Source organism: Myotis brandtii, unplaced genomic scaffold (genome assembly GCF_000412655.1).
Source record: "Myotis brandtii unplaced genomic scaffold, ASM41265v1 scaffold50, whole genome shotgun sequence".
Taxonomy (NCBI): Eukaryota; Metazoa; Chordata; class Mammalia; order Chiroptera; family Vespertilionidae; genus Myotis; species Myotis brandtii.
In genome coordinates, this window is record NW_005369061.1 from 692,771 (window position 1) to 712,344 (window position 19,574).

A 19,574-nucleotide genomic window follows, 5' to 3' on the forward strand; every position below is an offset into this window, starting at 1 on the left:
TTGAATCTTCAGGCAACTGTTTCAGAGAGACTAATATTTACAAAAATTAATCTCTTGCTATTCTAGCAAGATGTTCTAAGCTTTTACCTTACACTGAAGTACATGTGATTGAATTTTTTCTTCATATGCAAATAAAGCATTTACTTTTCTAGTTGATGGTAGCGAATTTTATTTTTTTTACTTCCATGACACTGTGCTGCCATCACATCTTTGATAGCATTTATAAAGCTTTAACTATTTTTCAGTGATGATAAGGGATTTTTGTAATCAGCCACATTTTCATTCCTTGTGATCAACAATAGATGCCACTTTTGTGATAACTGGGGTGTCGTAATCTGGGGCTACAAAATAAAGACCATTGATTGTACCGTCTAGAGCAGTGGTTCTCAACCTTCCTAATGCCGCAACCCTTTAATACAGTTCCTCATGTTGTGGTGACCCCCAATTTCATTGTTACAAATTGAACATAATTAAAGCATGGTGATTAATCACAAAAACAATATGTAATTATATATGTGTTTTCCGATGGTCTTAGGCGACCCCTGTGAAAGGATCGTTCGACTCCCAAAGGGTCGCGACCCACAGGTTGAGAACCGCTGATCTAGAGTGTGTCTGCCATGACTCTGGAAGCCTGTACTGCAGCTAGATCTACTGTGTATTTTGTTGTATCAGAAAAGCCTTTTATTGAGATGTGTGTAAATACAAAGTCATCTTTCCCTTATACGATATAGGAGTTTAACTTCTGGTCTTTCTATTATAATCAGGAATTTTCCAAGTAGTGTTGAGTTAAGTGAGGGTCCTTGTCCCCCACTCTACCCTCCCCCTTATGAAAGCACTACATACATTTTAGAGAATACACTTAAAAATGTTTTAAAGCATAAGCAACAGATTTATCTAAGAACAATATTACAGAACTCCAAAAACCAGGAAGTTAGTTCTTAAACTGTGTTTGCCAAAGGGAAACTACCTTTGTCTCACAAAATGAGTGACTGAAGTATGCTTGGTTGTTTTAAGCTCACAACAAATCTACTTCTTTTGTAGATGTAGAGCCTACTTTGTTTACAGGAAACCAAAGTGCCCGCAGCTATAACTTTGCCTGGTGACTATTTAGTCTTTATTTTTAAAATATTTTCATTTAGTAAAGCAGACAGTTGCTGTGTTGGCAGAGTATGAATTTCATTTCCTGTCTGTGGTGTACCCCACTCATCCTGTCACTCAGACATTTTGTTTTAGGTTGTTCCCGTAATATGAGTGAAACAGTGACCCATAGCATGGTAACATGTGCATACCAAGAATGTAACAAGAGACAAGACTTGTGCAATAGACCACAAGAGCACAGTGCTTTATTTAAAGATGAAAACAAAGCAAAATAAAGGCAGCCCCTCCCACCCAGCATGCAAATTTTAAAGGCAGCCCCTCCCACCCAGCGTACAAACATAAGTGGACTCATGTTTGTTTTTTAGAAGACATGTTCCAGTCTATTTGGCAAGTTATCTCAAAGGTTTATCAGCTTCATGCCACTTGATTAAAGGATGAAATTCAGTCAACAACTAAAATTTTATAGGGTGATTTAGTTTCATTTGCCAATTAATTTATTATCAAACACTTGTATTTTATAGTTTACTAATCTGCCATACAGTGGGGCCTTGACTTACGAGTTTAATTCGTTCCGTGACGGAGCTCGTAACTCAAATTACTCGTATGTCAAATCAAAAAGTGAACGAGTGAGACACGTGATGCTGGGCTGATGTTGTGGCATTCACTGTGACGTTCCCTGCGCCAACTAGCTGTGGGGTATCTGAAGCTGGCTCATAACCCGAATTTTAGCTCGCACCTCAAAGCAAAAAATCGGCCGAGAGACGGCTCGTATCTCGAAAAACTCGTTAGTCAGGACACTCATAAGTCAAGGCCCCACTGTATGTATTTAGTTCTATACCAATTATTATTTTAAATTTATCTTTATTGTTGAAAGTATTACAGATGTCCCCCTTTTTTACCCTATTGACTCCCTCTACCCCACTCCCACCCAGGCCTTCATCGCACTGTAGTCTGTGTACATGGGTTATGCATATACTAGTATGCATATAAGTTGTTTGGTTAATCTCTTCCCACCCTCCCCGCCCCCCTTCCCCCTGAAGTACGCCAGTCTGTTGCATGCTTCAGTGTCTTTGGATCTATTTTGTTTGTTGGTTTATTTTGTTCATTAGATGCACATATAAGTGAGATCATGTGATATTTGTCTTTAAGTGACTTATTTCACTTAGCATAATACTCTCTAGGTCTCTCCATGTTATCTTAGAGGGTAAGAGATACTTCTTTTTTACAGCTGCATAGTGTTCCCATTGTGTAAATGTGCTACAGGTTTTTTATCCATTCATCTATTGATAAGCATTTGAGCTGTTTCCCCATCTTAGCTACTATAAATAACGCTGCTGTGAACATAGGAATGTATATATTCTTTCTGATTGGTGTTTCAGGCTTCTTAGGACATATTCCTAGAAGTGAGCTCACTGGGTCAAATGGCACTTCCATTTTTAATTTTTTGAGGAAACTCCACACTGTTTTCAATAATGGCTGCACCAGTCTGCATTCCCACCAGCAATGTACTAGGGTTCCTTTTTCTCCACATCCTCATCCTGTTGATTTATTGATAGTAGCCATTCTGGCAGGTGGGAGGTGGTACCACATTGTCGTTTTAATTTTTGCATCTCTCTGATAATTAGTGACACTGAGCATTTTTCCAGATGTATCATAGGCAAATATGTTCTCCCATATAGTGGGTTCCCTTGTCATTTTGATGCTGGTTTCTTTTGCTGTGCAGAAGCCTTTTATTTTGATGTAGTCCCGTTTGTTTATTTTTTACTTTGTTTCTCTTACTCTAGGCGATATATCAATGCAAATTCTGCTATATGAGATGTCTGAGATTTTGCTGCTTATGGTTTCTTTTATGATTTTTATGATTTCACAACTTACATTTAAGTCTTTTATCCATTTTGAGTTTATTCTTATGTATGGTGTAAGTTTGTGGACTAGTTTCATTTTTTTGCATGTACCTGTCCTATTTTCCCAACACCATTTTTTGAAGAGACTATCTTTACTCCATTGTATGCTCTTGCCTCCATTGTCACAAATATTAATTTAGCTTAATGACTTGAGTCAATTTCTGGTTTCTCTGTTCTGTTCCATTGATCTATATGCCTGTTCTTATGCCTTTACCAGGCTGTTAATTAATAGTGGCTTTGTAATATAACTTGATACCCGCTATTGTGATCCTACCAACTTTGTTGTTCTTTCTCAAGATTGCTGAGGTCTTTTTTGGTTCCATGTGAATTTTTGGAGTATTTGTTCTAGATCTGTGAAATATGCCATTGTGGTTTTTTTTTAATATACTTTTATTGATTTCAGAGAGAAAGGGAGAGGGAGAAAGAGATAGAATCATCATTGATGAGAGAGAATCATTGATTGGCTACCTCCTGCATTGTCCCCTACTGGGGATCAAGCCCCCAACCCGGGCATTGATGTTTCTATCTCTCTCCCTCCCCCTACCTTCCTCTCTGAAATCAATTAAAAAAATTTTTTTAATGGGTGTTGGATTTTGTTGAATGCTTTTTCTGCATCTATTGATATGATCATGTGATTTGTCTTACAATTTGTTTATGTGAGATTACGGAATTTCTATTTTTGTTTTAAATTACAATTCCTGCTGCAGTGATGTAACAGACATAACAGTGTGTGGGGGGAAAACGTGGAATTAATGAATTCATCCATCAAATACTGAGCACCTAATATGTGCTTGGCACTATTTCCAGTGTTGCAGGCCAAAATAAAATCCTTGCTCTTCATGGAGCTTATATTCCGATATAGGGAGATAACTGCAATCAAGTATACAAGTGAACACATATAATTTTAGTCCATGATAAATATTCTGAAGGAAACAAAACAGAAACAGGGTAGAGTATGATTGAGATGGGGCGGGGGGGGGGGGGGAGCTATGACTTAGTGACAGGCCAGTAAAAATGTGTCTCAAGTAGAAAACAAAAAGCACAAAAGCCCTGAGAAGGAGGCTGAAATATAGAAGCAGCAGAAGGCAGTGCAACTAGATCATAGTAAACAAAAGGGGAGATGGAACAAGATCAGAGAAGTAACTTACCGGATGTTACAGAGCCTTGAAGTGCAAGCTCAAGACTTTTGCTTTTATTTTAAGTACAAAGGGAAGTCATTGGAGGGTGTTGAGCAAGGACATTATATTTTATGATACATGTAAAATTGCATATGTGTCCAAAAATACACACACAACACACACACACACATACATACATACATATCTATATATTTTAAATCACTCTGGTTGCTCTTTGGTAAGTGGATAGTAGCAGTGCAGAGGTGGTTGCAGACAGACCAGTTAAGAGGCTTTATGTTGATATAATGTCTGGGATTAGTTTCAGTTCAAGTACAAGGAAAAGGATAAAATAAACAAGGTTAGGCCTGGCTGGGGTTTAGTGGTTAGAGCATCAGCCCGCATCCTGAAGGGTCTTGGGTTTGATTCCTGGTCAAGAGCATGTTGCCTGGGTTGCAGGTCTGATTCCAAGCCCCCAGTTGGGGCTCATGTGGGAGGCAGCCAATGAATGTGTCTCTCTCACGTTGATGTTTCTCCTCCCCCAGACCCCTAAAAATCAATGGAAAAAATTTCCTCAGGTGAGAATTAACCAAAAAAAAAAAAAAAGAAACAAGCTTTGCCATGAATTAAAGCTGAAATGTATGAGAACATGGGGTGGTTTTTTTTTTTTTACAGTATTCTAAGTAAAAAATGATGGTGCCATGGACCATCATTGTTAGAGTGTTAATGGAGTTAAGTGGACAGATTCAAGAATTATTTAAAAGTAAAGTTCATAGGTTTTTCTGATGGATTACATATATATAGTTGTAGGAAAAAAGAGAAACCAGCAATAACTGTTATGTATTTAGCCCAGACAACTTGGGTGGATGAGGCTAGGGATCAGCAAGGGCCTCAAGAGATTAGTTTTGGCAATGTAAGTTTGAGATGACAGTTACTTTTCCAAGTGGAAATGTTGAGTAGGCAGTATAATTTATAGTATATTGACTAACCCTGAATAGCATACATACTTACCGGCAAACTTGGAACCCTCCATTTCTAAACTTTGCCATTCGTGATTTAAAAGTTTGATCCTTTTTGGATTCTGTGGGTAACATTGAAAGGCTTAGTCTGTTGATATGAAATAATTTAGGTGTATTTTCCATTTTCTCTGGATATCCACTAGCAATTATATTTTGAATAGCCTCTATCCTAAAGAGTAATTCTTCACTTCTGTGGAGCTATCATTCACATGAAGGATGCAGTTAACATAGAGGGCAAATTCCATGGGTTAAAAACACCCCCTATGCACTACTTTTCAGTGGATGTGGGAATACAAGTTGGTGAAAGTAAAATTTTGAGTAACTCTTTAGTGTGGTGTGTATTTTCAACATAATTTGTTTTGCAAACGTTGGATCTATTACTAGTAACTAAGTGTTGTAACATTTACATCTGATTAGAACACTATTGAAACACCATTATTGATAACCATTGGTCTAATAATAGTAACTAATCTTTACTAAAGGCGCCACTCTTAAGAAGCTGTAGTCTTATTGACTCCTCACAACGACCTCATTTTACTAGTATTTTCTCAGTTTTATGGATAATGGAATTTAGACCCCAAAAATTCACTCAGGTAAGAAGTAGCAGAGCCAGGATTCAAATCCAGGCAGTCTGGTTCCAGAACATTTACCCTTTTTATGTTTCCAGAGTCTTCACTCTTAACTGCTACCCTGTAATGTATATGGAATATATTAAGTCTGTTTCATAAAAATTGTCTAGATAGGACTGGTTGAGTAACCATGGTCTCTTTTGATTTTATTTTTACTTCATACCATGAAGTTGGGACTTTGGAATAGGGAAGAGAAAATAATTCCAAAGTGGGACTCCATCTTAGTCTATGATTTTTTTTTTCTTTTTGGTAGCATCAGCGAGAGCTTTCTAACTGTCAAAGGTGCTGCCCTTTTTCTACCACGGGGAAATGGCTCATCCACTCCAAGAATCAGCCACAGACGCAACAAGCATGCAGGTAAAGCTCAACATAATCCGTTCCTTTCTTGGTTTCTTTGATTCTTTTGTTCTAAAAGGTTGGCTTCCTCATCCCCATTTCTCCAACAGTTCTGCAGTAGTGAAAGAGAGCATTGCACTGTGCTATAATCACTTTTCTTTACCTCTCAGACCATTTTTCTGACACTTAGCAGAATGCCTTATACATTTCATAGATGTTCAATAAATATTTGTTGGAAAAATAATGAGGTACAAAAATACTCTAATAAAGTCTATGTGACTTCTCAATTAAGGTTTTGATCATTAAAAGATGTTCAGATGTTACCTTGAATCCTATGCAAAATCATTTCAACTAACCAAAGATCACATTTCTTTTTCCTGTCTACTCTCTATTGATGTTATATGGAAAATGATATGATTGATTCATAGATAGACAGATGATAGAATAGAATAGAATAGAATAGAATAGAATAGAATAGAATAGAATATTTACTGAGATAAATAATAAGCTCAGTGTCACTGTTGTGATAGCAAGTTACTAAATCACATTGAAAAACACCAGTTCTTAAGTACTAGAGTGTACTTCTTGATTGTGTTTGCACTAAAAAGACTGGGAATTTAACTCAGAGGACTTTTATAGAAACAAGAAGTCATCAAATAAAGTTTACCTAGAAATGAATATAAGAATCTGATTTTGAATAACCTGCTAATATTCTGCTTCCTATTCCAATTTGAGGTTTTTTCCTACACACATCTAAGCAATTCTAGGACACTAGAAGGGTGTTTTACAAATCAACTGAATTCTGACACTGTCAGGCAGCATCAGATCCCAGCCCAGTTGTCCAAAACTTCTTGCTCCCCATTTCAGATGTCAATCATAAGTCCAGGTTGTCTCTGGATTGGAGTTTCCAATGATCTCTTCTTGCATTCAGTTTTTTTGCCAGAGCAGCTCACATAACTCAGAGAAACTTATTATAAAGGGATATAACTCAGGAATAGCCAGGTGGAAGAGGTGCATAGGGCAAGGTACCTGGGAATGGGTACAGCGTTTCTATGCCCTCTTTAAATGTGCCATTCACCCCAAACCTCCATGTGTTCACCAACATGGAAGCTCTCTGAACCCACTCCTTTGGGCTTTTGTGGAGGCTTTATTACATAGGCATAATTGATTTAAATTATTGTCCTATGGTGATCTAGTCAACCTCCATCCCCTCCCCTCTCAAGCTTTTTCTCCCTTCCCGGTCCCCTGGCAACCAGCCTCCATCCTTAAGTACTTTCCAAAAGTTGTGTCATTAACATAACAAAAGACACCATGCTTGCTCTCCTCAACTTCAGAAATTCCAAGGGTTTTTGGAGCTCTGTGCCAGGAACAGGATGAAGACCAAATATATATATTTTATAAATCACAATATCACACCTGCTAATAGTAGTTATATGCGTTTATATTTCCATATGTTGGATTTCTCTAAAGTCAGGTGCAATTGTGCTGATAAAGGTAAGGAAGAAGGGAAAATGGTCTTTAGGTATAGGATGTCTCTAGGTTTGGGAAGATAGCGTATGCCTCTCCTCTGACAGCAAGCCTTGTTTGTGTCATTGGGTCGGGAGGGGAGGAATGAAAGTCAACCTGAGGACAGTAATTGAAAAATCCTGATCAATGCTATTCAAAGAGTGATCACTTATTGTTATAAATGTGCCACTTGGATGTGTTACCTCAAGGAGTGAAATATATTGGAATTACCAGAAAGAGAACAAAGAAAACTGTAAACCTTGAGTGTGTAGGTCAGAGGTGAAAGCCAGAAATACTGGATCCCATGAGCCAGTAGTTGAGTTTAGCTCCAGTCCAGATCATCTCAGCTATTTTAGTGACTGTCCTGCTTTTTATTTGAACCTTCATCTAGTTATAAATGTAGCAGCTCAGAATTATAATTTATCTCATTGGACAGTATTATTCTCCTACCACAATTCTCCAGCATGGAAAATTTTTAAAAGAGTAAGGGAAAAAAACTCTTTTGAAAAATTAGCTTTGGATTACACTTTCTAAAACCTTCCTCTTCAGTGCCCACCACCAGAGGGGAGGGACACTTCCCCCCAAAACTTAAATGCACAGGGGAAGTAGACCCAGCTAAGCTTTGTATTTCTGTTTGGTGTAGATATTTATCACTGACAGTAAAGAGAAGACAAAATATTGGTTTAAATCCAGCTTGCTTGACTAAAATGTTAGGCAGATTGCTCTGTGGCATGTAATAGTAAGTGGGGTTGCCGGCTTTCAAAGTTCCTGGCCCTGGTTGGCCTTTTTCTTTCTTCAACTTCCACACTCAACTGCCACCCAGGTTTCTACTTGACCTTGTTCACTTAGCTTTCCCCATACTAAAAAGAAAAGCAGATTGAACACAAACTGAATGGGCTTGATTTGTAATCCACACCAGAACAGATGAGGCCGTGTGGGTGTAAACACAGCTTACAAAACAAGACCTTCACATAAGCTGGAGCTCCGTTGGCTGACCTCACAGTGACTGAAAGATGATGGCAGAATTGAGAGCAGATCAAGGGCTTATTATGTCTAATTGTACTTTCTTATGCATGTGTCTTACACTAGTTAGAATTTCTTATCTGGGCTTCAAACACTTTCTTGTCACTTTAGACTTAAGAAAGAGGTGGACCTGGATGGGCAGGAATGAAGGTGTTTCTTCTCTGATTGTATTCATTTATGATAGTACATTATCTGATTATCTCCTAAGATCTAAAGCCTCAGATTTCCTAGTATAGAATAGAGAATATGAGGAAATCTATAATGGTTTAATACAAAGAAATTTCAACTTTGTTTTATAGAATATATAAGAACAAGTGAGGACTCAAGTAATGGTTGGCCATTTTAAAACGCTTAATATGTTCAGTAGATATATATCCCTTGGGATCTGCTGTATTTAATAAGTACTTTTATTTTAATGTCAGCTACTAATGTGGAAATAATTTTAAACTGTTGACATTATTCTAGGGGGAAATCTGAACATCTTCTTAGGTTAAGTGCAACTGAAGATTATAGTTAAAGAAATAAGAATGGCAAGATTCCTTCATTGGTACCTTCTTGTGAGCCTGAAAGCACAGCCAGTACTGCCTTTGCCCAACAGATTTCACACCCCCACTCTCATCAACACCCACCAAAGTACAAAATGGAGATGGGTTTCAAGTGTCCTTCCATAGGACAAACACAAACAAGTGTTACTGTAGTATAAACTAAAAATGGACATAATTATAGTCCTTCAGTGAACCAAAACTTTCACATGTCATTAGAGCAGAAGGAATCCTCTATGTCAGTGGTTCTCAACCTTCCTAATGCCGCAACCCTTTAATACAGTTCCTCATGTTGTGGTGACCCCCACTTTCATTGTTACAAATGGAACATAATTAAAGCATAGTGATTAATCACAAAAACAATATGTAATTATATATGTGTTTTCCGATGGTCTTAGGCGACCCCTGTGAAAGGGTCGTTCGACCCCCAAAGTGGTCGCGACCCACAGGTTGAGAACCGCTGCTCTATGTTGACATTGCAATGGAGAATAATTATTTTTTTTTGTTTTGTAAATTTCACCAGGTGATCTCCAACAGCATCTCCAAGCAATGTTCATATTACTCCGCCCAGAAGACAACATCAGGCTGGTAAGTTAGTGTATCCTGTAACTCTCTTCCTCAAAAGACTGTCCAATACATCGAACTTTATGCAGTCATTTTTATGTCCCAGCACAGTACTGGGAATTCCATGGAAAGAAAAGAATGGCATGTCCCTATTATCAAAGAGCTTAGAATATAATTGAGGATATGAGCTAAAGTGAAATGATGTAAAATAATTTGATGATTCAAGACTGTTGATGAATACCAGTTTGTAGGTTATTGACCATAACAACAATTGAAGTTCTGAAAAGAGGAAACTTCGAGACTTGACCTCATTGAAGAAGGTTTTATGTAGATAGTAGAGCTTGAGCTGAGTCTTGACTTACATTGCAAGAAGAAAGGAGACCTTCATTCTAGATGAGGACACGACTGAAGCAAAAGCACACTACAAAGAGACAAGATGAGAGTGAAATGGCCAAGGTTTTATGCTGGTCTCAGAGTTGGGAGACCTGGGCTTTAGTTTTTACTTCTCATCTGATGTTGGACAAGTTGCTTAGCCTGTCTGTGCCTGCTTTCCATCTTCTCTCACAGTGCAGAGAATCAAATGGATGTGAAAGCATACTGAGTATAAAATGCTACCTAAATATGGGGACTATTGTTACTATAGGGAAGATAAGATACCAGAAACAAGGCAGGCAGATAAGGACTCCATGCTCCAAACTAAAGGTCTCAAACTCCTAGTCCATAGGCCAGAGATATGTTTTGTTTGGACTGATACCTTGTTTGGGGTTTGTTTGTTTAATCTCAGTCAGAATTTTAAAGTTGGGTGATTTCACATAAAAATCCAGACTTGAGTCTTGTCTTCAAAATTCTGGGAACACTGAAACCTTGTTCTCATATGCCAAACTTGACTAGGTGTGGTGGAGGGGAGAGCATTGATGTGGCCTGGGTTCTTAATCTCCCATAATCTCCACATATACTATTGTCTCCTGGACAGTAAAGCCATGCGTCACCCTTTGTGATCATTCCTTCACTGTTTTCTTATAGTAAAACATCTCATAGAAGTAGGAAAACAAAAATGGGATGAGTATGTTTCTTTGTGGAAAGTGAAAAGTTTTTCTACGCACTTAATATTCACATGGCCTACTTCACTCATTTATATCCCCTATCTGAACCTCTAGATTAACACCTGGAGGTGGTACCTCTACCTCTGCAGTAAGCAGTAGTAAAGCATTACAGGTTTCTGAGCCAAGGAATTACTGGGAGAGCTACAGTATTTAAGAAAAATTCCTCAGAAGTGAATACAGAATAAAGGGGAGGAGGTGGACATCTTAAATTAGGGAGGCCTGCTAGGTAGTTATTGCAATAATCCAGGTGTGTGATGATGAACTCTTCCAGGTTAGGTGGGTAATGTCAAGTTCAAGTACTTGATCTCTGCTTCTCTCTGGGAAGAGAAATAATGAGTAGAATACAAGAATGACTAGAAAGTTGATGATCAGGCCTCTGAACTCTATGGTAATTACTGATTCTTTATTCACATAATTATTATTTGTTTAAATTATGTCTTTTTTCCCCCTCTCAGTTGCTGCCTCTATCACCTTGGCATGACCACTAATTTTTGTTGAAAAATTAACTTTGAAATGTAAAGGAATTGAAATAAGAAATCCTTTCGTAATTATTTTATATTCTAATCCTAAAGTAGCATTTATACACTTTTCTATATTACAAATTTTTTCTATATTTCTTTACATACTTCTATCTTAAATAAATGAACAAAGTGGAATACAGTTCTTATAGCATTACTATTCCAAAATAGTGATACTCCAACTATAGAGTACAGCAGAATCACCTGCAGAGCCCTGTGAAACTGCCACTTGTTCGACTCTACCTGCTGAGTAACCCATAATAATGGTTATTTGCATATATCATGTGTCCAATACATATTTGTTGATAGTTTCCAAAAATTGTGTGGTTTGGTAGAGCTAAATCTGACATCTGTCGCTCACTCTTTTTTCTCATTGATAACCTATGGGGTTTGATTGCACCTCTACTAGTAAATGTCAAAATAATTTTAACCACAAGAGACATGGGAGAACATTAAGGGAGCAATTAGGAAGGTAGAATTGGCAATTAATTTTTTATTTCCCTGCTAAAATATGCTGCTTCAGCTGCTTTGCATATTAAAAATGTAAATTCAGAAAATGTAACTGATGCCTCTGAATTAATTCAGAGTTCAAATGACAAGCCTTTTTACAGTTGTTTGAATTGTTACAAACACATAGTCATTATGTTTCAGATTATTGTGTGAGTCATCTTCAAGAAAATGAGTGAATACATTGTGTGCTTTGGACAAATTAGCACTTTTCTAACTGAAAGGAGCGTTTGTAGACTCAAAGCAAAGCCTTTTGTTTTGAGTTAAATTTGGAATGCTAAAACTCTCATTCTGGGACTTGGGCATAAGGTTAAAAGTTTGATAGTCAACTGAAAGCCCTGCCTTTAATTTTTTAATAACTCAACAACAAATAGAGTTACCAAATCCCACATTTTGCTTCAGCATTAAAATTAGGACTAAATTTTTTCTCCAGAGAACCCTGCTTTCAAAATAGTTTCAAGCATTAACTTTAGTACTTAGGAAAACCATAGCTGATACAATGAAGACAGTGGTTTTATAGTACTGTTGCACATTATCAAAGACCCATTTATTTATTAAAAAATAGACTGAGAATTTAAGGACTTTTCTAACATTTGAATTAATATCAACTAATGTTTTTAACTAGAGCTCAAGTGTGCTAATAAGATATGAGGAGGTGTTTTTGAGTACTTTGCAGGAGAGTTTAAGAAAAGGAGTTTTTTGTTTGTTTGTTTGTTTTAACAATTTTTTTTCCAAAAAGAAAATGGGTTTATTTTTTCTAAGTATAAATATATTGGGTTTTGTTTCTCTTAATCAGACAATACAGAAAGGCCTAAAGAACAAAGTAAAAATCACTTTGTGTCCTACACTCTGAAAAAAACCATTCTTAGCTATTTTGATAAGTACCCTTCTAGTCGTGTGTGTGTGTGTGTGTGTGTGTGTGTGTGTGTGTGAGAGAGAGAGAGAGAGAGAGAGAGAGAGAGAGAGAGAATGATTCTGAGAATTGTTCTTACTAAGGTGGACAGTGATGAAAATAGCCAAATCTGAGCATCCGAAAACCTTCTAGTCTGTCTAAAGCATTATCTCTGTAATTCTAAGAAGCAAAAGTATAAAGTAATTTAAGATAATAAGGGCTTATGTCTGGGGGTAGTGGGAGGGGGATGCACATGTGGGTGCAAGTGTGTGTGTTTATAAAGGTGACAGTGGATAACTGAGAACTTATTAATGGATGAATGAGATTGGGGGATGTATGAAATAAAAGGCTAAGTAGTTCTAAGCAAAAGTATGCCAGAGAGAGTTGTGGTTTTTTACAAAAATAGATGAAAATACGAGTGCTGTTTATAATCTTCTTTCTTCACACTTGATCGTGGATATTTTTCCATGTCAGTAAATAAAACTTTTTAATAGCTACACAGAATATGTCAGATTTTTTCTTCTTTAAGAATTTCATAAAGATAGATTTTAAAAAATAATATCCAAAGACTCCCTCAAGCTCTATTACTTTTGAATTCTGTGTTCTTTAATTTACTAGTGTCACATAAAATCTCCTTTAATTTTTGATATTGACTTTGCTTTGTTCTTTTGGCAAGAATTTAATATTTACATACTTTTGAAAGCTTTCTCTAATAAACTGGGTGAGCTGCCTGTCTAGACGTTGGGACTTTATAACGTGGCTTCCCTGCAGGTAAACATTGCATGCAGGGACATGATGTTAGACTTTTGGTGGGAAAAAAAAAAAATTAAAGGCAAAGATACAGTGTAAGCTTAGGGAGGAGTATTTCCTGATATTGGATGATGCTGAGGAGAGAAGTTATTGGATCAGGTGGTATTTGTGAGCTGCTTGTAATCAGATACATTTAAATTTAGTTACTGAGGGAAGTTTTAACATCACTCTTTATAGATAAATTTTGAAATCAGGTTGGGTTCTTGCCTCCGAAATAAAGCAAGAGCAGATTACTTCTCAGACCTACCTCAGTCCTAGGATTGCTGGATCCAGTTCACCTGAAACTTGTAATAGGATTTCAAATGTAGTCAATAAATGGACTTTCTTGGAATAATTTTCTCAATTGCTATTGCTGCTAAGTTTAAAAATCTAAAATATGTTTTGTGTGGACAATTAAAATAAACTGCAGTATTATCCTTTTCATTGAGAACTTTCATTAATCAGATGCATCTTAATCATTGTCTTATTCCAGTCATTTATTCCATGTAAGTTCTGGAGACTAGAAATGTTGGAATTGTTGCCAATTCTAATATTAGGTTATTATGTACAAACTACCACTTTAAGTTAAATTTCTCTGATTGGCTTAGTAAATTAAATTAGATTATTATGTTTTGTTAATCTTCTCCCCCAAAAAAGAAATATGAAATGAACCTCAAAACAGGGTGGATATTTGATTTTTCTTAATACTCTGGCTCTTAAAAAATTTTTTTAAAATATATTTTATTGATTTTTTACAGAGAGGAAGGGAGAGAGATAGAGAGTTAGAAACATCGATGAGAGAGAAACATCGATCAGCTGCCTCCTGCACATCTCCTACTGGGGATGTGCCCGCAACCCAGGTACATGCCCTTGACCGGAATCGAACCTGGGACCTTTCAGTCCGCAGGCCGACGCTCTATCCACTGAGCCAAACCGGTTTCGGCAAAATTTTAATTCCTTAACCTAGAATTTTGAAGCTTAAGAAGAATTTTGGAGCCTGAGGTTAATCCCCTGACATTGAAGAATTTTTTCTGTAAAAAATTTCATTTCATTCTTCTAATTAGGATGTAGTTGAAGTAATGTCATGGCTCCTGACCCCCTGATTAAATAAGCTGCACTTCCCATTAGTAAGAATTTAGCAATTCCTGTGGATACTATCTAGAGGTCCATCATCAAATCCCAGGACCTCTAAGTGCTGTTTTTCCATCTAAGAAGCTTAAAATTCAGTGAATCTGAGATATGCCACTTATTTAGGCCTAAGTCAGAATGAGATGACTGGGGCCTTTCCCATTAGGTTTGGGATGATCTGTTGACATGAGGGCCAAACATTTGAAATGCTTTGTGTATTATTGATAGATAATAGGGAGGAAGGAAGGGAAGGAAGAATAAATATACCCAGCAAGTATGCTCAGTGGTTAGGATGTCGGCCGCACACTAAAGGGTCTCAGGTTCGATTCCCGGTCAAGGGCACATACCTGCGTTGCAGGTTGGATCCCCAGCAACTAATTAGTGTGTCTCACATAAATGTTTCTCTCTTCTCTTCTCTTCTCTTCTCTTCTCTTCTCTTCTCTTCTCTTCTCTTCTCTTCTCTTCTCTTCTCTTCTCTTCTCTTCTCTTCTCTTCTCTTCTCTCTCTCTCTCCTCTCTCTCTCTCCTTCCCTCCCTTCCACTCTCTCTAAAAAGCAATGGAAAAAATATCCTTGGGTCAGGGTTTTAAAAAAATAAAAAGAGACAACTAGTGTTTGCACTGAATATTACAAAGAAACTTGCCCACATGCTAACTTGGCCCGATAACGTGCATGATAGTTAATAATTATGGAGGTTATTTTCTTTCCTTTTATCAGCTTCAACTTAGCTAATCAGTTGCCACTAGTTGGTGTAGAAGCTGTCAGTAAATTATCAGAACCGCAGTTCAGTTGTTCCCATGCCATTTGTATTTGAGCCTTGCCAGAAATTCTCAGAGCCTTGACAGAGGATAAAAGCGCCTCTAACATATTCAGCAAAGTGAACATTTGGCTCAGAGCTTGCCAGGGCAAGCCCAAGTTTAGATATATAATAATATCTGAGATCTTGTTTATAAGAAACTCTAGTTTGCCTGCACTGAATTTCTGATTAGTTTAATATTTTGTGAAGCATCTCTAGAATCAGAGAGTCGACGATGCCTCCAGACCTCACGTTGCATGTACTCCTATCCATAGCTCTATGTGTATACTGCTCACTTGGTCCCAGCACACTAGGGCTAGACCTTCATCAACTTAAATATTAGTTCCTCTTAGCTTCTCACAAGTGAATTTGGGTTGAACTGCTCTATTCATAGAACACAAAGCCAGCAGTGCAGCTCTCTACCTTGTGTACTTGGAATCAGAATGGTGAACATTGCTTCTTGTATCACTTCTTAGGAGAAACAAGCTTTAATGTAGCCATTTCTGCTGTTTGTGCTTCCCTGGCTTTTCTTAGGAGTGTCAGAATAGAGACAAAAAGATACCTATGGAATCTCACTTGATAAATGGGTCATTTGAGCTCTGTAACTATGTCTCTTTTTCCCGTTGCCTGGCCAGTGATGGAGTTAGTGGAAGGAGACTCCAAGAAGAACAGCACTGAAAGAATTCCAAAAAGAAATTTCTGACAATTGTCTTGAGCCAATTAATGGTTTTGGAACTCTCTCTTCTGAGATAAGGAATGTGGGTGGGGTTGTTTTATACAGAAGAAATTGCCTCTAGTACACATTTCCCTGGCTTTTTGTCAATAGAGAAAAAGAACGGACTACACTATACACTTCATGAGGGTAGGGACTGTATTTCTCTTTCTTCTCCACCCTTGAATCCTCAGCACTTCTGCTCTGATTGTATACACAATAGATATATAGTAAATATTTGAATGAATGTTGAGTGGAAGTGATTTTACTTTATTTTTAAGGTTTATAAAGTATCTTTTTGAGCTTCTTATTAATAAGATTCTCAAATGTATAAAGCACAAAATATATTCTCATGAACCCATTACACAGCTTTAATAACCATCAACATTTTGCCAGATTTCTTTCATCTAGTTCCCCTTTTCTTTCTTTTTTTGTTGGAGCATTTTTTAAACCACTTTATTGAAGTATAATTGACATACAAAAAGTTGTACATATTTAATGTATACAACTTGATAAGTTTGGAAATAAGTAAAGACCATGAAACCATCGCCACAATCTATGCCATGAACGTATCCCTAACCTGCAAAAGTTTATTTTTTAGAGCAGTTTTAGGTTCACGGGAGATTTGAGCAGGAGGTACAGCAGGTCCTCAACTAATGTCATTTCATTCAACCTTGTTTTCTGTTACAATATTGATGAGATGCCACAGGAACATAGCTTGCTTCTATCAATTAGCCCCTGGTAAAATTGGTTTTGTTATATGTTGTTTTGCTTAAAGTCGCAGAAGCTATCAGTGATATTAAGTGAGGACTTACTGTACAAGAGATTTCCCATATACCCTCTATCCCCATAGCCTCCCCCATTATCTTCATCCCCTACCAGAGTTGTACATTTGTTACAATTTATAGACCTACATTGACACATCGTTATCAACTCCAAGTCCATAGTTTACATTAGGGTTTGCTCTTGGTATTGTACATTCTATGGGTTTTAATAAGGACGTGTAGCCCTAGCTGGTTTGGTTTAGTGGATAGAGCGTCGGCATGCAGACTGAAGGGTTTGATTCCAGTCAAGGGCACATACCTGGGTTGTAGGCTCGATCCCCAGTGGGGGGCGTACAGGAGGCAGCAGCCAATCCATTCTCTCTCATCTTTGATGTTTCTGTCTCTCCCTATTTCTCCCTTCCTCTCTGAAATCAATAAAAATATTTTTTTAAAAAGAATAATAATGACATGTATCCACCACTTTAGTATTATACAGAGTAGTTTCACTGCCCTAAAAATCCTCCGTGCTCTCCTAACCCATGGCAACCAATGATCATTACTGACTCTAGAGTTTTGCCTTTTCTAGAGTGTCATATAGTTGGAATCATGCAGTACCTAGTCTCTTCAGATTGGCTTCTTTCCCTTAGTAGTATGCATTTAAGATTTCTCCATGTCTTTTCGTGGCTTGATAGTTCATTTCCTTTGAGTGCTGAATAATATTCCATTGTCTGGCTATACCACTGATTTTCCATTCAGCTACTGAAGAACATCTTAGTTGCTTCCCATTATTGGAATATTTTAAAGTAAAACTTGAATACCATGTCATTTCATTTCAGATACTTAAGAAAAAGGCATTATCTCGATGCCGTTATCACACTAACAATAAATCCTTAATATCATCTAAGACCATGTCCATATTCAAATTTTCTGAAGGCCCTTTTAAAATATCATAAATAAACAATAAATAAAAACTTTATGATAAAAAATAATATAAGCTTCAATTGTTATTGAAACTAAAGAAATTTTATAGTATATAATCTATAAGAATTCAATAGAGCAACTCCTCTTAGATATTAATAGTTTGCTTTGTATTATAATTGTTTATGGGACTTGGATCTGTGAGTCCAATGTTCCCATTCATACAACCTCACATTCCCCTCTTCAATCTTTAGAACATGATCTGGTAATTGCTATTATTATAAATTGTGCTAATTGCAAACATTTATTGAGCATTTATTTACTGTATGCCAAGCACTGTGCTGTACACGCATTATTTTATTATCAAAACCCAAATAGAATAGGTATTATTATTTCTCCCTCCAATTAATTTAGTAACATTTATAGGTTTTATAGTTAATACATGAGCTGGTATTTGAATGTGGGTCTTCTAACTACTGGCTTTGCTATCTCCCTAAGTATGTTTTAAGATGCTGATGTAAAAAAGGTTGAATGATCTAAAATTGACCTTCTAAATTTCATAATTTCTTTGTTGTCTGTTAACCTCCAGGCTGTAAGACTAGAAAGTACTTACCAGAATCGAACACGTTATATGGTAGTGGTTTCAACCAATGGTAGACAAGACACTGAAGAAAGCATCGTTCTAGGAATGGATTTCTCTTCTAATGACAGGTATGGTATCACAAAAGGAGGATGAGAAGACTACTTTTAAATAACCTATTCCAGTTGTCTTTTGAATTATCACAAAAACATGCAGTGCTACTCTTAAAGTTAAATGCCTAAAACTAGAGAACACAAAAATATCTTAGTCACACAATCTTGAGAGATGAAAATGTTTAATGAATGTCTTTGGTAATGTGTTTCTAATTTACACTATTCCTTACCTTCCTCTCGTCTTTAGGTGGAGACGATTTTAACTTGTATCCTCAGGAGGGGTGAGGGGAGGAGCTGTCCTTTCTTTGCAATCGTCTTTAAGCAGTAATGACTTGCTTTAGTGATACTGTACCAATGAGTCCTAGGTTCAAAGAGAGCCCACTTTAACTCCATTCTCTTGTATTTATTCATGGCTTTACCCCTTGCTTTTATCAAATGTTTTGCTTCCTTTTTCCTTAAACTCAAAACAGAAACTTTTATAATCATGCACCTTTGACTTTAGTGGCACTTTGCGTCCTATGATTAGAAATATCAGACATGACACAAAACCTGGCTTTATTGTGTCTCTAAGGTTTGCTGCTTTTCTTTTTATTTGCCCACTCTTTCTGGAGAGACCTTGGGAAGGCTGTGGAATGTGACTGCTAAGCAGATCTCTGCGCTCTAGATAGCAAGCCTCAGGAAATCCTGCCAGATGTCTCAAAGCATTGACTTCCTGGCTCAGGACTGGAATGGAACTGTGGAGAAGCGAGGGGTGTGACCCAGGCCTGGGAGAATTTAGCCACAAAGAGAAGAGGAGACTGGGAGTGATTCTACTTGTTTTAATGTGGGGGTGGGGGTTACATTGTCACAGTAAAGTTTCCCAAACTAGTGTTTACCTGAGCTTGTAGTGGCAGTCAGCCTGAAAATGATTTGTGGGTTCACAAGATCAAAGGTGAGAGTTGTTACCTTGTACACCACTTACAGCCTTTAATTGTGTGCTCTGAAATTACGCAAGTTTGTAAGCCACATTTAGGAAGCTGT

At 37.2% G+C, this 19,574-nt stretch overlaps 1 protein-coding gene across 1 annotated transcript in view; it reads left to right on the forward strand.

Moving 5' to 3' along the window:
• SSH2 (slingshot protein phosphatase 2) overlaps positions 1-19,574 on the forward strand; it is a 112,499-nt gene that overhangs the window by 35,325 nt on the left and 57,600 nt on the right. The window contains exons 2-4 of the mRNA XM_005876856.2: positions 6,019-6,122; positions 9,696-9,760; positions 18,451-18,572. Coding sequence (XP_005876918.1) covers positions 6,019-6,122; positions 9,696-9,760; positions 18,451-18,572 — 291 coding nt within the window. The remainder of the gene's footprint in view (positions 1-6,018; positions 6,123-9,695; positions 9,761-18,450; positions 18,573-19,574) is intronic.